A 19,711-nucleotide genomic window follows, 5' to 3' on the forward strand; every position below is an offset into this window, starting at 1 on the left:
CACTTCTAGTGACATTTTGTAGATACACCAATGGACGCCCCCTAAACTCCCAGAAAGTACATTCAGTAATCCATGCATGATGTTTGTAACTAAACTCAACACTGCCGAGATTTATCAGCCTAGTTTCACTCACCCAAATCGACTTGTATATCTCACAGATTGTTAACTCCATCTAGATTTAAGAACAACCGGCTGCTTCCCTGTAGTGCAAAGTCTCATGAGAACACAGCCTTCAATAAACATCTGCTTTGTTTAGTTCTTAGATCTGCAACTTACTTCTTACACGCAGCATGATGTAGAGCTCACACTGGGCTGATCTAAGAAAGTGTGAAAGACGGAGAGAGAAAGGGGGAGCATGTGGAAAAGCATGCGTCGAGAAATCCCTTCAATTCATATTACCAGCCAGTTTAGCTCTCAAATTTGGAATTCACGCCTGTCTCTGTGCCCCTTTTAACGCCTCTGCAGTTATCAAATCATTAATTAAGCTTATGTCGAATCTACCCGGAGAGTCTGGTGTGGGAGAGAGATACGACTGCAGGCGCCAGCAGCCATCTGCTTCCAACATGCTGATGTCGCAGCCGATCAGTCCTAATCAGCCCTCTGTCCAGGCAGAACAGGATTGTTTCAGCAGTAACAATACTGACAGGGCTGTTTCAAGGTCTGCATACTGGGCAGTCTTTCTTATATAAATTACCACAAACACAACTCCATTATATTTAACTACACACGAAAATAGATGCGCAGATGTGCCACAAAATGCACATGATCATGTGCACCTTCAAATCCACTTTAAAGATACAAAAAAGTCCAGGGTGCAAATGTGTATCAATTCTGCCCCAACTAAAGTAAGCGTCACAAAGGTTGCACACATCGATTTGACCATTTTAATGCACCCACATACTGCTACCATTGACCAAACCAAGCCCGTCTCACTTATTGGCTGGCTGAAGATGCACTTCCCACAGACCAATGGAGCAGGATTCAGGCAGTGGGTGCTCAGCATTTGTGTAAAAGACTCTGTAGCAATACAACTTCAATACAATCACTAAACTATACAGTGTGTACATTTTTTATTTGCACTATTCCAGTAATTGCAGCTATGATTAGCACTGAACCACAGTTGCCTAAGGACTTGTAGACTTCAGCAATTTTACAAGTTTATTGCAAACAACACTTCACAACATGAATCTATATACTTGGTTGCAATGTATGTGGACAACTGTATACTGCATATCAGAGCAAATAACACCAACTAAATCTTAGGCAATGATACGAGTTAATACACAGTAAAGTGAAGAATAAAACCATTTCAGCATGAGCCAATAATCTGCCACTATGGTTCTAAACAAAGCCTCATATCACATTGAACAGTGTTAACCAACTTTTAAAATTGCCCCACTGTGCTCTGTTTTTCAGATATAAGAGCAGCAGGAAACGAAGTAAGCAAAAGGTTGTTTTGCATGTGATTCTGTGACATTTAGCAGGTGAACACACATCTACAGTGCTGCTGCTTGTTTGGCCTTTTGTTCATGCTGAGGTTAATGAGCGTCTGTCTAAATCCTGTCCAGACCTTCCTGCTACAATAGATCTACACTGACATCCTCTCTTTTTGGTAGCAAACAGAGCTCCTGTTTGCACTGAATGTTGTATAATTAAAGAACAAATTTAAATAAACATTGAATTATAAAACATGGCCAGAACAGCAATGAGGGCGATGATAATAAGCCTGACATCCATAACATCTGCTCTGACATAGAGCATGAATTTTATCCAAATTAATATTGAAATAATAAGGTATCGTAAAGTGATAAGAATTCTAACATAGTCTAATAAAAAACTTACAACCCTCAGGCATGGATGGTTTATGAGAATGTGTCAAACAAGACCATTGCATGGTTATCATTTTCATGATGTACTGTATTTTGTCATGTTTTTGTTCATTTCTTGTGTTTTCTTTTGTGCATATCTTTGTTAGTTGTGTCTCTTTGGTGATTTTCCATCACTCTTCTGTGATTTTGTGTCTAGTTTTCGTTGTCACATGCTGTTTTTTTCATTATTTTTCAACAGTTTGTCACATTTGTGGTCTTTTTATTTGTCTCTTTGGGATTGTTTGCATCACTTTGCAGTAATTTTCCATCTACTCTCAGAGCTGTGTGACTTTTTCTACAGAGTCTCTGGCCCTGGGGCTCTAGAGCCTCTTGAGCTCATGCACATTTGCCCAGTAATCCATCCACGCTCTCAGGCACGCCAAAGCATATCTCACCTAGTACACTTAAATATCCATAAATCAAGGTTTATTTTGACTTAACTTGTCATTAGCTCATGTAAATGCAGGGTTTCTTTGGTTGAATAATACATCTCATTACAGTGAATTCCTGAATGCATGCACACCTGAATTCCCAAAGCTCTACCAGGTGCAGGGAATCTGGACCTTACCAAGACAGATTAGAGGGAGGGAGGAAGCTTTGTGATCCATGTGTGTGTTTGTGTCATCAGCCTTTACAAAAATAATAGTAGTTCTAAATGTAGTTCTTTAGTTATGGGACAGTTAAATAAGTGAATGTTCAAATTAAATATGTAGTTAGCTAACCTGAGCACTTTATTTTTTGTCTCATCACCCTTCTCTAATATAAAGTGGTTTAGACCAGTAGGTATTTAAAGCAGCTGTGTGAGTGTGGGGACTGTTTTGTCTGTAGAGGAGGGATAACTCCTCTTTTTCTTTTACTGTGTGTGAGTGATGCTGGGTTTTCACAGTGAATATAGTGAAGCCACTCTTCAGCCTAATTTGACATTTTCCCCATTTGCAATGCAAGAATAATTTGAAATCCCACCAGGTTTTTGTTTAACACTCAATATTTTCTTGCGTAAACTGGACACTACAGTCCTACATGCTGTTAGCATGGCTTTTACAAAAAAAAAAATCGGACATAAATCAGGCAGCGGTGTCTCGTTTAAACGACTTCGACAGCAACTAACAACAGACACATGATATTTTGGTGTGTGTCAGAGCAGTCACGGTTTGAAGTGAGACCGAGTGTCAGCTAAAGTTTCACTAGTTGAATGTGGCAGAGCAGTAAGCACAGCATTGAGATTCAGGACAGGTTTAGATCCGAGCCAGCATTATTGGACACATTTCATGGTCTGAATCTTTTAAATTCCATTTCCTTGCAGCTAATGGAGGACTGCAGGTGGCTGCTTAGACACTGATCTGCACTCAGCACAGTGTGTGTGGGAGACAGAGACATGTGTATGTGTTTGGTGACTCTAGTAATCTTCACCATCTCGCATTCATTTGAACAATAAAAAGCTCCAAATCAAAATGAACTGGCTCCTCACAGCCTGTCAAGCTGCATATTTCAGTATTATTTTAATTGGCTCCGAGTCTTTAATCTTAGTGGCAAACCCAAAGTGACTCCTATACGGAATAATTTACAGAATACTAATGTGCATTGTTGAACAGTCCCTTGGAGACTGCAAGTTATAGGAATTGTAGGATGCTGGATGTGTGTTATTTTCAAGTTAGTTTCTCACCAGGACTTCACTGCTCCTAGTGGTACTAACCTGTGGGACACTGATAGACTCAAGCTCCTCATCGCATCAGTCTGAAGCCACTTTAGTCAGTGCATCTGAGGTGAAAGTACCTTCAAACTGCCTTGTGTAGAGCGACATCCACTGAAATAATAGATGAACTACCAGCTCTGTGGCCACATAAGAGTCAAAATACCCTTCTCTAAATTGCTCCCTGGATTTTGTGTAAACATGTTGGTCAGCTCAACTATACATATGGATTACAACTGCATGTAGATTAGACTGTACATGTGTAGGATGTTAGACCATCATACTGGATCAGACACGGTCCAGCAGCTGCAGAAAGACTTGTTTCAGCGACCTCTGAGCTGGTTCACACTCATCTGTGACCGACTGGTCACAAACAGCTACTACTATTAAACCACTGTCTGTGTTAAAGGGGCAGTACTGCCATCTACTGGCTACCCAAACAGAATCCTTGCTTGTGTCACACGAGAACATCACAATCCATATTCCTCTTTTTTTACATTTTAAAAATCATATTCCAAGTTTCTTGTGGTCTCATACTTTTAGAAATCTTTCTACAAATTTTAGTGCTACAGTTTGAGAGGTAACACTGGGAGGGGACCTCCACTGGGATTCAAATAAAGTGATAACAAAGTGTTGGTTTGAACAAATATTAGCTGCACAGTATGAGTCTGTGGTGACTGTGGGAGTTTTATTTTGTTTAGTGTTGTACTGCTAGATCTCTGTTCCTTTCCTTCTCTGTGATTTTTGATGAGATCAATCTTTCTGTAATATGCACATGCAAGTGGACACAGGTCCTGTAAAGCTAACTTTATTTTAAAATAGAGAATTCTGTGCCATTTGGAAAATATCAAGACAGTCAGTAAGATTGTAAAAATGCCCATTTAATATAAAAGTTCTCTGTGGTGTTTTATTTTGCACGTCTTCTGACATGCACGTATAATCGTTTATTTCAGGCTGATGTAACAAAGCTTTAAACTCATTTATTTGCTGTTTTCTTCCATCTGGATCTTTTTTTTTTTTTCTGTGTTCAACCTAAAAATCCCCTCTTCTTTTCTGTTCAAGAGAAACAAACTTGTTATTGTACACACAGCGTCATCAACACCATGATGATCTGTCTTCTAGTAAAAATGTGTCTCTATTTCACATTTGTATTTTCAGTCTTACCTTTTTCAGTGACCGTATACATCACCTCCATGCCAGCTTTAATGTGGTCAACAACGTGACAGTGCAACAGCCAAGTACCAGGATACTTGGCACGCATCTTTACTGTCTGAACAAGAGGAAGATGAGAACATACATTGTTCATTTTTATCATTGTCTGACAGCACTTTCAAGCAAACAGAGTGTTCCTATAATTTATTCACAGGCATTTGTATATTACTATGGATATATATCCTACTTTTAGTGCCATCTTCAGTTTCTGTTAATTTTGTATTTTTTACAGATTATTTTGTGACCTGCTTAAAGATACACTGCATCTTTTAAGCTCACTGGAAGATGGAAAAACTAATTTTCTGATTTGAAAAATATTTTTATGTAATGTAAATATTGTGAGTTGTACCTGGAAGGTGGCTGGAAACAGTTCAAACACATCTGCTTGGTGTGGACCTCCACCCAGCTGGAAAGAGAAGAGGGTTTTTGTAGGAATTATCGTTTGTGTGCACTGCTCTATGTTTATTTGTCTCTACATGTTTGTATTTCTTTCATTTTGTCTTTCTTTTCATACCTTGTATTCCACACTGTGTCCGTGCCAGTGCACGGTGTGTATGTCCACATCGTTGCCCATTCCCATCAGATACCAATACACCTTGTCATCCTCCTTCATGTTCAACCCATTCAGGTTGCCATAGACAAAACCATTAACAGCTGCACACAAACACACAGACAAGCACAAAAGAAAATGTAAACATGTAACGTTTAGATGAAGTAAGAGAAATATCCCATCTGTTAAAGTTGATCTCACCATGCAACTTGTTGCTCTCTATAAATGTTTCATCATCCTTCAGGTTTGCACGAGGGTTTTTGATGTGGGTCTTGATGTTTTCATCCAGATACCTGGAATAAAAATACCGTTAAGTTAACGTTGCATTCACAAGAATATTTTGGAAAGTTCTCTTTATTCACATTTTGAATTTAAACTCTATTCTACTGGTGAAATGGTCTCAGTAAAAAGTGTTTCCAATTTTCCATTATATTGCTTTTTTGCTTTACTTACCAGCTTTCATTCTCATCAAAAACCATAAAAAGCAGAGCAAACTCTTCTACTTCCTTCTTCAGTCCCAGAGTCCTGGAAGCAAGTTTATGAGACTGTGCATTAGCACTTTGTTATACTTAGCATGATGCACATAAATACACCATAAATCATCCACCTGCCTTGTCACACCTGGAAACTACCAATACACACAGAAAAAGTGGATCTGTATAAATGTAAACACTCACCTGCCCCAGCTACGCCGACAGATCACCAAAGGACCAATCAGACCACTGTACAGGTCCTGACAGGGATGGAGTAAACATGTTACCGTGTGAACGTGAGCGCGCGCGTGTGTGTGTGTGTGTGTGTGTGTGTGTGTGTGTGTGTGTGTGTGTGTAGCCGCACCTTGACAACATCAACAGTGGAGTAGTATGCTGACACAGAGCACTCTTCTTGATCCGCTGTCGGCCCTGTGTTCTTTGTAACGTACCAGGAGTAGGTGTGAGTCTCACCTGTGCAACACATCAACATCTTTTCAGGTTGTGATTCTCATGCTGGGTGGACGGACAGTTAGCATTCAGATCCACTAATAGGCATTTATCTTTAAGGACTGACTACCATTTCATTTATTACACGACAGACCATGCTTTGCCAGCATTTAAAAAGTACACGGTCAGCATAAAGGAAATGATGATAGCACATTCTACTATCCCTTTAAACTTTGTTGCGCCCCTTAATTTGCTGCAGACCTGAAAGCATTTACACATTTAAAGGAAATAGTTCCAACCATATGAGACACTGAAAAGGAAAAACCTGTTTGTGATCTAAATTGCTTATTGATTTTGTCTTTTTGCCAACAACAAGCAGAAATAAATAAGCTTTTTTTTTTTTTTTTTTTTTTTTCACTTCCAGTGTTTCTAGTTCGTCTTGTACCTGGTGGGGTTTGGTAAACTTCAGGGACGTCTGTCTTGACTCCGTGGGAGTGAATGGAATAAGGTCTGGATGCCATGTTTTTAAAAACCACACTTACTTTGTCCCCCACGTCAGCATGAATCATTGGACCTGAATGGATGGAGATGTTCCAATTAACACAATGGTCAAAAATTAAATTAAGTAAAAAAACGACACGTTTCAAACATGCAGTAATATCACAGTAGTTGTCCTTTACAGTACAATCCCTGCTATCAGTTTATGAGCGCACATGCTGCTCACAGCTTACCCATAATGCCAAGATGTTCCATATCAGCTGTTCTTTCCACCTGTGTGGTGAACTTGTTGTTGGTGAATTGGCGGTAAACCACCTTCTTGTAGCGGGAGCCGATGTTCCCACCCTGCTTGTCCAGGAAGACGGGAGCAGGACTGCAGAAGGACAGACACCAGGCTAATTTTCAGAGTGAGGGTTTGGTGTGTGTTTTGAGCTGATTTACCACAGAACAATCACAATGTGTGGATGTGTAGATGAGCATGTCCTTCAATTTGGATGTAAATATCTGTGTGTAATAGTCTACAGGTGTGCAATTTTTGTAAAATAGAAATACAAAACACTGGACATAACACATTGTTGACGTGTGACTAAAAGTCTAAAACATTAAGTAACATTATAATTTCAAGTTCTATATAATGCTGCATCAGTGTAAGGTACAGGATCTAGTTTCAACTTATTCATTTTGAAGACCAGTATCAATATTTGTTGCTATTTTGAACCAGTAATGTAAACTGGGGAAAAATAAGCACAGGTGCTGCCGTACTTCTCTAAACCGCGAAACATCTCAGTCTCCCAGGTGCGGTTTGGAGAATAGTCCCAGTCTGTTTCCACGGCAGCGATGTAGTAGGTTTTTGAGTGCAACATCACCTCACCCTGACGCTGAAAAACACTGCACTTCTGTACTGTGTAGTTGGCTCTCATCCCACCGCGATAGTTGTTCACTGTGGGAGACACCACTTCAAACTGACCTGAAAACAAACACAAACGTGTATCATCATATGCAGCTTCTGCTGGCTTTGCTTGGAGGTGGTATCTCACTTATTCATTAAGTCCTGATCCAATTACTTTGGAGTTAATTTTCCATTTCAGAAAACAGATTAACACTCATTTCTATTACTAATATTAATATTAATGATGCGTACCCATGCTGTCTGGTTCCATAGTGACAGTGTGTGAAATGTGAGGGAAAACATTGATGGAGTCTCGTCTGTTTTGGCGGTAGATGAAGCGGTTGCCCTGGAAGTAAAGACTGTTGATGTCCGTCTCTGATCCCAGTCCTGACAGGTGCCACGTTACTTTATCTCCCTTACACATGGTCAAGCCTGGGAGGTTCTTGTACACAAACCCATTAATGGCTAGAAGGGAACACAGAAATAAAACATAGAGAATAATGATTTTCAATTTACCTGCATTAATGGTAACAACATCTGAACTCCTTTCTGGGAGACTGAGCCAGCAATCAGCACGTGAATGTGTGTTTTTTACAAACCGTGCATCTTGTTGCTCTCCACAAAACCCTCATCCTCCTTGTTAACAGTGGCGGGAGCAGTGGTGAAGGTCTTAATGTTGTCATCCAGATACCAGCTCAGGTTTTCATCAAATATAGTAGCCAGGAGGTGAAACTCTTTGTCATAGTTTTTCTACACAGGAGACAGCAGAGACATTATGACAACATAAAGGGAAAGTTAGTCAGTATCTAAAACATCTTTTATTTACTTGTTTTATTTCATCAATGACTCCTCCTCCTGTTGCCCCCTTTGGATTTGGCTTGGCCTGAGTTTCCTGACCCTGTTCTGCCTCTTATTACCACACCAGCCTGTTGCCTGTCACCCCTGAACACTACGCTTTTGGATTGCAGACACTGAGTTAAAAGGACTTTGGATATTGGATTTTGGATTTAGGAGTTGGCCGTTGCATTTGGATACTGATATTGATTTTGGATCTGGATGTTGGACATGAAATTGTTTGTCAGACCTCAACACATTTGTATCTGTGTGTTGGTGACACCTGTGTCACAGTGGGTATTTGTGGGTTGAAAGAAGGGCCCACCTTCTCACCAATGCATTGGGGTTACACTTAGGGTTCAGTATCTTGCCTAAGAAAGCTTTAACATGTGGACTGGACAAGCTGGGGATCAAACCACCAATGCTGCCCTAAGATTTTCCGACTAAATCTGATGAGAGGAACGTTCACTCTTTTCTGACTCTCCTTACCTGTACTCCTTTCTTCAGTGATCCCTGTCGACAGATGAGAAGGGGCCCAGCCAGTCCAGAGTTGGTGTCTTTGACATAGTCCACTGCTGAGTAGTACATATAAGTCAGACAGTCAGCCTCTCCCTGTACTGGACCAGCACCCACAGGCACCATCCACTCGTAGGTGTGCACAGTCCCAGGTCTGACCATGGCAGCTGGGGGAGGAGTCACCACTCCTAGAAACATTTATGGGGAGAAAGACGATTATTATAATATGAGTTTCTGCTAATTTTAACTGAAATTCAGGTTTTCAGCTCAGTTTAACTCACTTGTTTCCTTCTTTAACTCACGCAATTTCTTCGCCGTATAGGACTCTGAGGAGAAGGAAAGTTGGATCAGGGAAACAGATGAACAGGGTCTTTATGTACAGCCTAGTACACTGATAACTGTGTGAGTGTGCATATAGTAACCTTCCAGTTCATTGAAGTAGAGCGTCCCTTCTTGTTCTATACTGTACTGAACACCGTGGGGTTGTATAGAGTAAGACCTGCTGGCTTTATTCTTAAACACCACCCTTATAGTGTCCTTCTCTTCAGCTCGCAGCACAGGCCCTGAGGACACAAATGGACACAGATGGACACAGGTTGGTTGGTTATGCGCCAGTAATTAATGCCAATGCAGTCCTAACAATTGTCTTTTTATTAAATTTTCCAACCCCAACCTCGCCTGTATTACCCAGAATTCCAAGGTGTTGCTCCTGTGCACTGCGAAGCATCTTCGTTGTGAAGGTGTTGTCAGTGTATTCCACATAGCGAACCTTCTTGTATTTGCTTCCAATACGATTTCGACCTTTGGTCACAAACGTCTCTGCCTCTCTGCACACACACATGCACACATAAAAGAAATGGTTGGTTAGAAAAACACTAGAATTGTTGTTGATCGTGTGTGTGTTTGCAAGTGGAAGGGAGGGTGTGTATTCAGTAACCAACCCGTCAGTGGGGAGTGTCGGAGCATAGTCCCAAACCTCCTCTTCTGCAGCAATGAAGTACTGTCTAACTTCACCATATGGCCGAGGCTTATGGACGTTAGGGAAACACTTCTTGATCTCAAATATAGCCTGCATCCCAGCTGAACAAAGCCACACAACAATAACTCAAAAAAGTATGCAACACTGAGCAACTGAAATATCAACCAGATGGGCAACAAACACTTTTTAATTAGCTGACATTTCACCAAGGAGGATATGAGCTCACCCATCATATGGTCATTGACGTTACAAGTAAGCAGCCATTTTCCTGGATTATCAGCAACCATTTCAGCGGTAGTGCTGGATGCTGGGAAAAGACTAATTGTGTCTGTATGATGGTTCTCAGCTGTCAGAATTTGGCCATGGAAATGTACTGAATGCATGTCCACCTGTTGAAACAAAGAATACGTTTTTAAAATGAGCTCCCATAGGTGCTTTAATGCCAGACAGAGCATTATGCGCAGGAAATGCAGTTAATAGTAATAATACTAATAGCAATCACAAGTTACCTCATTCCCTAAGCCAATTAAATGCCAGTGGATCGTGTTGCCTTGGCACATGCTCAGTCCAGGCAGATTACCAAAAAGAAAACCATTTATACCTGCAATGCACATTCAGGGTTAAATCACACGTTGTTATATGTACAGCATGTTGATGTGGATATAATGCGCCTCCTCACCATGCATCTTGTTGCTCTCGATAAAGTCTTCGTCCTCCTTCAGGTTTCTGGGAGGATTTGTGATGTAGGTCCTGATGTTCTCATCCAGGTACCAGCTGAAGTTCTCATCTGAGACCATGAACATCAGAGCATACAGGTAGTCTCCTGACCTGTCACCGTGAATGTCAAGAGATCCTACAAAATAAAAAGGGGATAAAATATATATGATGTCATGTTGAGATGTTTGCAGATAGTAATATTAATCATCCTGACGAGGATTGATGGGATTCTAATATTAAAATAACCCCATTACGCAGCTCAGATACACAATGCATGTAAATTAAGTATAAAATAGCAGAAAGTGGGAACTCAAAATGGAGCATAAGTACATTTACTGCCCATATAGAAGGTCCACCACAAGATACTAAAAGCTAAAATGTACCTGTACCTCTTTTACAGGTGATGAGGGGTCCTATGAGTCCTGAGGCAATGTCTTTCGGGGGACTGACATGTGAGTGGTAGAATCTGGTCAGGCAGTTGCTGTCATCTGATGTTGGGCTGTGGGATTCTGGGAGGGTCCACAGGTACGTTACTGTTGTACCAGGAGCCACTGAATCGTCACGCTTCAGCTCTGGACTTGTACCATCAGGATAGAGCGCTCCTGTGTTAGGAAATGACACACACAAACACACAGTCACCACTCTGTGAACATCACACTCTTAATGATTCGTGGTGCATCAGTTCGTTCATTTCTCACCCTCATTTCCCTTGCTGTAGTTCAGTCCGTGCGGGTGGATGCTGTAAGGTCTGTATGCTGCATTCTTCAGGTGGACAACAACAGTGTCTCCCTCCTCAGCCATGAGCAGAGGTCCCAGATAACCCAGCCAGTCTGGTTTCGTCACCGCTGTCCTGTAGGTGGCGTCGCTGTACTGCTTATAAACTGCCTTCTTGTATGTGGAGCCGATGCGCTGGGGGCCCCTCTTTAAAAAAGTTGATGCACCTCTGCAGAGGCAGAAAGACAGAAGATATTCTTCTTTCTTAAGATACTGTCCATAATCCACCAGACCAGAAATAAAATATATATATAATCTGTAACTCTATAAATCATTAAATTACTCCATCAACGTGAGGTGCATCAATAATTCTAATCCAATAATATCATGTTCATTGGTGTGAAATGAGCCACTCTGCAGGAATAGTACCTTTTTATGCTAATGTTTTCATAATTTTACATTGAAGTAATAAATCTAGGACTTTATGGTATGTATGGAGATGGAGTTTCAACTGTACTTACTGAAAAAGGTAGCGTTGGGGCTGTGGAGATTGGAGGTTATAATGTGTTGCCAATCTATGCACCGCTATAAAAACTGATCTTCAAATGTGGACATGTTTAAGTTTAAAGAGAGATTTGGGTGTCTCCAAAACAGTGACAACCACAAATTTCATGTGTACTTACTCATCCTCTTCCAGTGTGCGGTTTTGAATGATGTTCATTCCACTTGGGGCGTAGTTCCAAGACACCTCCTCTATCTTGAGAAAGTATTCTCTCGTGATCCCAGACACACATACTGCGGCACAACACAGCAGCAACACTCTCCCCAACCCAGACCAACGCATTTTGACAAGAAGATGAGTTTATTTCTGTCCACTACTCCTGTAGATTATGATCAAGAGAACAGACGGTCCAGACAACGGACAGTTGGTAGTCTGTCTGTCTCTGAGACTTTAGACCCTTTGTCTTTATACTCCCACAGCTGACTGAGAGCTGGGAACACCTAAGCCGGGAAGAAGGGTCACTGACCATCAGACAAAGTTTAAGCCAACCTATCAGAGGCCTAACAACAGGTAGGCTTACATAAGAGCACAAAATGTTGGGTCAGCCATATCTGATTGTCCAAAGCTACAGAGATCAGATTTAAGCATTTATGTCTTGTACAGATGTGTACTACTTAAAGATCTATGTGTCACATGAGTAGCTCAGCTAAAAAGATTCCATGTTGCTGTCCATGTTATTGTCAGTTTGTGGAAACACAGCTAAAAATGTAATGTGGTCATGTTTAGCCAGTGAGGAAAAGAGTCTGACTTTTGATCCAGTCAATATTGATGCTCAGTGTTAATGACAAAAGGTTGAGAAGGTATTCTGATAAAATTCAGTGCACTGCTGAATGTTAAAGGGGAAGATTTCGTGTCATCTGCTGAGCAAGGACTTTAAATGGGCTTTTCCCCTGGAGTCAAAGGCCACATTCAGTTTGGGTCTTCATATAAATCGATAACGCACAACTCTGGAAACTCCAGGACATGAATTCTAGTCCAGGAATGAATTACGACACACCAAGCAGGCTGCATGCACACACACAAACCCGCATTTTGACCCATTACATGTAAGCCAATATTGAATTTGTGTCAGTAACCTTTTGTCGTTGTCTGTAACAGTGAGTGGGGTCAAAATAATATATTTGAACAATAGAAAACAATATCAGATAAACTGGCAAAAATTAATTGACAGAAATATCCTGAAGGAGATAAAGGATGGTTTCTATACTGAACGAAATACGGCTCCAAGTTTACTACTGGTCTCTGTGCAGAATTTGGGATTAAGTGCTTTGGATGAATATCATCACTGTAATTAGTACTTCTTAATTATTTACTTTTTGGGCAAAAAAAGAATGTAAAATAATCTCTATTGTAATTAAACACCACTTATAGACAATGTATTTTTATTCAAGATAACACAAACACGTGTGCATTATAAAAATATGTCACTAAAATGTATATAAAATGCCCATTAACACTAAACTAACATCTACAAGACAAAGAAAACACTTGGATGAAAACAAATGTACAAAGGCACACTTAAAAAATTAAAATTGTAATGTGTCTGTGGTCCAAAACAACATACACATGTTGGAGCAATAAAAATAACACTGATCCAAAAGGACATGTTGATGTGCTTTATGATAATACTGTCAGACAATATGGACATCATCAACAGTGACCTGTGGCCGGTCCATATCGAGCCATGAAGATTTCTAAAACTGCTACTGTAGTTGTTGGGTTTGAGAAAGTTTAGTAAATATACTGCAAAATAATATATAATAATAATGAATAAAGTGAACAACCTTGACCTTCAGAGTTTGGAATTCTTGAACTACTAAAGCACGAAAACAGTTCATTTTCTCCAATGACTTTAAACAAAGAAACAAATACAGAAGGGCACTAGATGGTGTTGCTTCTCTGATGATGCAGAATGTTTAACACAGTGTTACTATGTGATAACTGTGCAATTCCTCCAGTGCCACCTACCATATCATACACTTAATATGAGGATTAAGAAACTCCAATTCTGTCTCATTATATGTACATGTCACTCTCCCGAGCCTCCTTTCACCACTTTAACCATGCCAGCAGATACAGTTCATCCTCCTAAAGAATATACAGGACACACACATCCCTGCATTATTATGGACAAACATCCTGGTGTCATCAGTGACTGTGCAGTAGTTTTGTTCCAGCCTAAAAATACTAAACAGTTTTTAAACATAATTGACCTGCTTGTCAGGATTCATGTGCTCATGTGTGTTTAATCATGTCGAACAAGAAACCATTGTGTTGTACTCTCACACATGCACATGGTGCTGGGATAATGAGACTGTGTACTGCATATATGATGCATGTACAGGATGTCTGTGCAGGTGAGTCAACATACAGGTGTGTGTGTTCCTCTACGCATTAAGACTATACTCCTGCTTGTAGCAGCATGGTCGGCAGATGACGTTGACTAAACCGTTCCCCAGCTGTAGGAGACAGATGATAAACTCCAGCACAGCCAAACCCAGTAAAACACACTGCAGAGTCACGTTCCACTCTACGATGTGGACCGGCTGGAGACACCGTGACCACGTCTCTGGCTGCAACAGATACCTGAAACACATCAGTGTAGAAAGTGAATCACAGATCGAGTACGGTGCAACAGATCCAAAATGTTGAGTTGCACTATGATTGAATCTGTGTAATGTGCACTGTAATACAGAAGAAATTAGCTAGATGCTTGTTAAATTACATTAGTAAACAATAATACGCAACAAAATGTGCCAACTTATGAAAATAAGCGACAAAGTGCAGCTGAAATGTGTTATTCACTACATCAGAGTTCTTTGGGAGTCTAAGTAATTAGAGCTAATACTAATACTGCTTTTTAGTGCTCTAGCTAATCACGTTTTATTACTCTCAAACAATTCATGCTGGGAAGTTGTTTTTTATCTTAAATTAATTAGTTGAGTAAACTCACTGAAACTCATTCATTCGACTCAGTTTTACATTAAAAGTGTTTATAAGTTTGACAATTAAAAACAAATTACGTTGAATTGGCTTGAGAATATATATAAACATATAAACTATGTTAAGTTATGAGCTAATTCCAGAAAAGTCTTAAATTAGACTTTCAAGTGTAAAGTGTGTTAAAAGGTGTTTTAGTTCAACCAAGTCCGAAACTTAAATGATTACATTTTCAAATACAAAACATTATAGGAATCTGCTATCTGTTGTTGTATTAGTCTTCTATAACTGTACATGCTTCATTATTAATTAGAGTTAATAGGAACTGTAATTTACATTTAGACTGCATGTGCAAAGTTTAATGGTAAATACACAAAGCTTCGTAAAGAAAATGAGTGTGTAAAACACAGTTTTAACCAAAAACCTAAAATTTTTAAGCTCAGGTTTCTGTGGTACTCGCATTATAACGGTGATATCACATGTATCCTCACCTGCCGCCCTGGTCAGCAAAGGGGTACGACCACCCCAGAGAGGTGAAGCACTGTGGACCCTGAACCAAGCTGAACCCTGACACGACAAAACAGTAGCCAGACCCCACTAGGCCGACCACAGCTGCCAACACTGACCCACACATCTGGAGGGACAAAAAGTGTGCACACATTTTCAAGTCTTTGTGAATGTTTGTGTCACTGCTCATTTGTAGGTACGAGTGTAAGCAGTTTCATTTCTCTGTTTAAAAATAAGAAGCACAGGCAGCTGCACACACACACACACACACACACACACACACACACACACACACACACACTCTACACATACACAAGTGCAGCTGTGCATGTAGCTTGAGCAGCGTGAGCAAAGCTTACTTTGCCAAGTGTTATCCAACAATGGGACCCCTTGTTAAATTTATCATAGCTGGATTAGCATTAGCATTCCACTTCATAAGGGCACAGTGTTAGCTGGCTTAATGACAACTGTACAGTATTATTCTAAGTGCTGAGAAATAAAACAGGGAAATGGCAGTTAAAATGGGAGCATCAGAAGAAGTTATATAGACATATTTAAATGGTAATGGGAATTTTCTTACATGCAAAAGTCAACTTGCAATAGATTAGAGTATTAATCACACTTGGAACATAGTCCTTTACCATTAAGCTCTCGTTCCAACAGCAGCTACATTTCCCCAGAGTAATGAAAACCACAGCTGGTATCAGCATCTGGAAGCACAGAAAAGTACATAAATAAATTACAGTTTCTATACACCAACATTTATTCGTTGTAGTCACACACGGCATCACTACAACACTGACCCTGCTTCTCTTTACCAACAGTTACTGGGAACACTTCAAATAAACGCTGTCACACTTTGATATCAGATATGTCATGGGTCTGAGTTCGGCTTAATGATGTTCCCAGAGTGATGGACATGTTGTTGGATAAATCATAAAGGTGTTTCCTCTGTATATGACACTTGTAAGACTTGTTCGGCTGTACTTAGGTTCAGTGACAAGCATCTCTTGTACATAGTCTGTACAATTATTCTGTTTTCTCTTTGTTCTATGTATTATTTAGCCTCCAAGCTGGCCACAGCCGTGACTGGCAGCATTATGTCCTCAGATTGTGCGTCCATCCAACCATGAGTGTCCCCTGTTTGTGAATGTGATATCCCAGGAACGTCTTGAGAAAGAAATGTATTAAAAATTGGCACAAACATTCACTAAGAAGAGTTGATTCGATTTCAGTGGACAAAGATCAAGGTGATTGTATCTCACATCTGTTGCATTCTTGCCAACCTAATATCTCTGGAACACATGGAGGGAATTTTATTCCATTTGGCACACAACATCCACTTGGACTCATGGATGAACTGATAAAATAGAAGTTTAAACAGGCAGTAATTTCTTATCTTATCTGCTAACTTATCTTATTTGACAGAGATGAAGGAGAGGCCTCACAAAGGGCACTGGGAATCTTTTAGATCTACACAACAAAAAATTATGTTTTTTTGACATGAACATGAAACGCAATAATGTCAGTCACACTACTAATGTGTCACAGAGTCTTGTACCAAGACACAGCCATAAACTCACATGTTGGCACAGATCAAAAACTCAAGTTAAACATGATTAATTATTTCTTCCCCTTCTCTTTACTGTGCTGTTGTCTCTCTCTCTCTCCTAGCGGTCAAGAACATCCCAACAGAGGGAGGGAAGTTCCCAGGATTTCACACAATCACAATCACACACACACACACACACACACATTTAGAAAGCATTATCTTCTATCACAGACAGAAAAAAACTGAAAATGTGGAGGGAAGTGCACAGCAAGAAAGGAAGTGGGATAAGCAGAAATGAGAGAAGGGAAGGGAGTGAGCTAAAGATAGATTTCTATTAGGGTTCAGGGTACTCTTTGACTCTTTAACATTCTGCCATTTCCACAAACCAAGCAAAAATCCAAGGATAAAAAAGGAAAGACAGGAAAGCAAAGTTCATCTCAAACAAGATAAAAACTTACATTAAGTCAGAGTCATGTCATTTTGAAGTTCAAACTTCTTTCATTAATAAAATCTGCAGATACCCAACACAAGTTCTGCTGTGCAATCAACACAGTTAATCTTGTCTTGGTAAATACAATCTCTCCTCTGTTCCTCCTTAAAACCTAACTAAAAGAACAGCTCCTTTCTGCTCAGTCAGAGCATAAACCCATCAGATCAGCAGCACGTACAGCTGTCGGATTAACTGTGAATTCTCACAATACTGCATTGTGCTCATTGAACAACTGCAAACACACTCGACATAAGTGGTGCTGAAAGTGGCATATAATAATATATTTGTCTAAATGGAATTTTTACAAGTAACAGTAATGTTTGAATTACAACCATTCCATATAAAGAAAAGAAAGTTCAAATGGAATCAAAGTTCAAATCAGCATTAGTTTTTAAATAACAGACACAAGTGACTAAAAAGCTTTTGGTCATAAGAGCACACATATCAGTATGTGTCTATTGCCACCAAACATTCTTTAGTGGCTTGATTCTAATGATTTTTCATCTTCATCTGTTTTCAGTGTCCAAAAATATAATTTATTTTATCACTAACAGCTTCTCACTTTTCTCTTTTCTTACCTTTACTTTTTATTTCTCTTTAATTATAATCATTATACTTTCTGTACAGCATGTTCACACTGCTGCTACTATGAGCCAATCCCATTTAAGCAGCAACAAGTGGATGCAAGGACCTGCACCACAAACCTACAAATCACACACCTTCATCATCTTATTGCACTAGAGAAAACTTACCAGCAGTCCTCCACCACCTAGTCCACCAAAGTACCAGATATAGCTGGCCAGACGGTCCTGTTGGATGTAGGTGATTTCTCCCATCGGAAACAGCAGCAGTAGGTTGGCCAGGATACAGCAGAAGGCCAGAGGCACCAGGGCCAGACCCAGAGACCTGGCAAAACCCACAGAGCAACACATCCCTCACCCAAGATATCACACAACCGCAGGAAGGAGAGCAGAAAACTCGAATGGGCTGAGGAGCGAGGAGAAAGAGAGAAAAGGGAGAGGGAGGGAAGGGTCAGAGCAGCTGGGGAGCCAGGAAACAAAAACAAGTGATGACGAGAGCCTGTGTGTGTGTGTGTGTGTGTGTGTGTGTGTGTGTGTGTGTGTGTGTGTGTGTGTGTGTGTGTGTGTGTGTGTGTGTGTGTGTGTGTGTGTGTGTGTTAAAGAATTTCTTCTCCCACTGTTGAGGTTCTGCCATGACACTACATTACGTGCGAAAGGAAACATACTAACAGGAAGAAGTGGGCTGAATTCAGAGTTCAGACAACCATTGGACTGAGGACATTTTAGTCGGTCCACACAATGAGAAGGGTGTTTAAAGAGCAATTTCAGAGTTAGGGTTAGGTTAAAGTTCAGGGTGTGGAAGTTAGTTGTGATGGTTGGGGTAAGGCATGTGATAAATGTGATAAATAAAAAAAATTGAAACAGAGTAATTAGCATGGGGCCTGAGCATTATGTCAATGAGTGTCCTAACACTGACTGCCATTTAAAAGTGTGTGTGTGTTTGTGTGTGTGTGTGTGTGTGTGTGTGTGTGTGTGTGTGTGTGTGTGTGTTTGTGTGTGTGTTTCCCACAACTTCTTAACCAGCGGCCTCACACTCTAAAGAAATCCCTCATTATTACTAAGTCACAACAACAGGTTGACGTGTTTGAATACACAGGGGATTTTTTACCTCAGTACAGTAGACTGTGTACACCATTACACAGTATTTCTACCCTATTTTGTGCAGGTACAGGGGCAATTTGAAGTCACCAGGTAATCTAAGTGCATGTTTTGTGATTGTGGGAGGAAGCCAGAGTACATGGAGACACCCATGCAGACGTGTTTTATTATTGCTATTTGCTAATTCACTTCTTTGTGTTTATTTCTTTACAACTGTCCCAACATTTTGTGTTATTACAATGGTGCAACTAGTACTTACACACTTGCTCTCATCTATACAAGTGGTTCTACATCATTTAACTTTGACTTACTAATTGATTATCTATTAAATGTTTCATATATGTTCCCTTAAAAATGTGTTCATGGGCACCAGTCTATAGTATGAGGCTAGTCCCCATCTTTCTGGGTCAGAATGATACAACAGCGAGCAGCTCTATGTAGGGCAACCGGTTACAACATAGGTCCCAATAGTGCTGTGTCACAAAAAATGTAGGTGGACTGTAGACTGTATATGTTTCAGAGGCCCAGCATGTTGTGAACTGCTTTTTAATCCAGCTGGAAAGTATCACATCAATTTAAACTGTGCTGTGAGCC

At 40.2% G+C, this 19,711-nt stretch overlaps 2 protein-coding genes across 3 annotated transcripts; both read right to left on the reverse strand.

Moving 5' to 3' along the window:
- Positions 1 to 4,418: 4,418 nt before the first annotated feature.
- Positions 4,419 to 12,365, reverse strand: cp (ceruloplasmin). 2 transcript variants are annotated; one of them, XM_026346193.1, is made up of 24 exons: positions 12,071 to 12,365; positions 11,372 to 11,616; positions 11,063 to 11,275; positions 10,636 to 10,809; positions 10,466 to 10,557; positions 10,183 to 10,345; positions 9,919 to 10,057; positions 9,665 to 9,804; positions 9,400 to 9,540; positions 9,259 to 9,303; positions 8,951 to 9,165; positions 8,227 to 8,377; positions 7,880 to 8,092; positions 7,501 to 7,705; positions 6,972 to 7,111; positions 6,686 to 6,814; positions 6,158 to 6,264; positions 5,998 to 6,053; positions 5,774 to 5,845; positions 5,522 to 5,613; positions 5,285 to 5,424; positions 5,120 to 5,176; positions 4,723 to 4,828; positions 4,419 to 4,611 (listed from the first exon to the last, which is right to left on the reverse strand). In XM_026346193.1, the coding sequence occupies exons 1-24, from the start codon at positions 12,229 to 12,231 to the stop codon at positions 4,586 to 4,588; spliced, it is 3,222 nt and encodes a 1,073-aa protein (XP_026201978.1). In that variant the 5' UTR covers positions 12,232 to 12,365; the 3' UTR covers positions 4,419 to 4,585. The 2 variants fall into 2 exon arrangements, with proteins under 2 accessions (XP_026201978.1, XP_026201977.1); XM_026346192.1 differs by having other exon boundaries at positions 11,057 to 11,275.
- A 973-nt stretch (positions 12,366 to 13,338) lies between these two features.
- Positions 13,339 to 18,508, reverse strand: tm4sf18 (transmembrane 4 L six family member 18). The gene is made up of 4 exons (XM_026343572.1): positions 18,191 to 18,508; positions 16,038 to 16,106; positions 15,381 to 15,523; positions 13,339 to 14,535 (listed from the first exon to the last, which is right to left on the reverse strand). Exons 1-4 carry the CDS (start codon positions 18,368 to 18,370, stop codon positions 14,337 to 14,339), a joined length of 591 nt encoding a protein of 196 aa, XP_026199357.1. The 5' UTR covers positions 18,371 to 18,508; the 3' UTR covers positions 13,339 to 14,336.
- Between the last annotated feature and the right edge of the window lie 1,203 nt (positions 18,509 to 19,711).

Source organism: Anabas testudineus, chromosome 4, assembly GCF_900324465.2.
Source record: "Anabas testudineus chromosome 4, fAnaTes1.2, whole genome shotgun sequence".
NCBI lineage: Eukaryota > Metazoa > Chordata > Actinopteri > Anabantiformes > Anabantidae > Anabas > Anabas testudineus.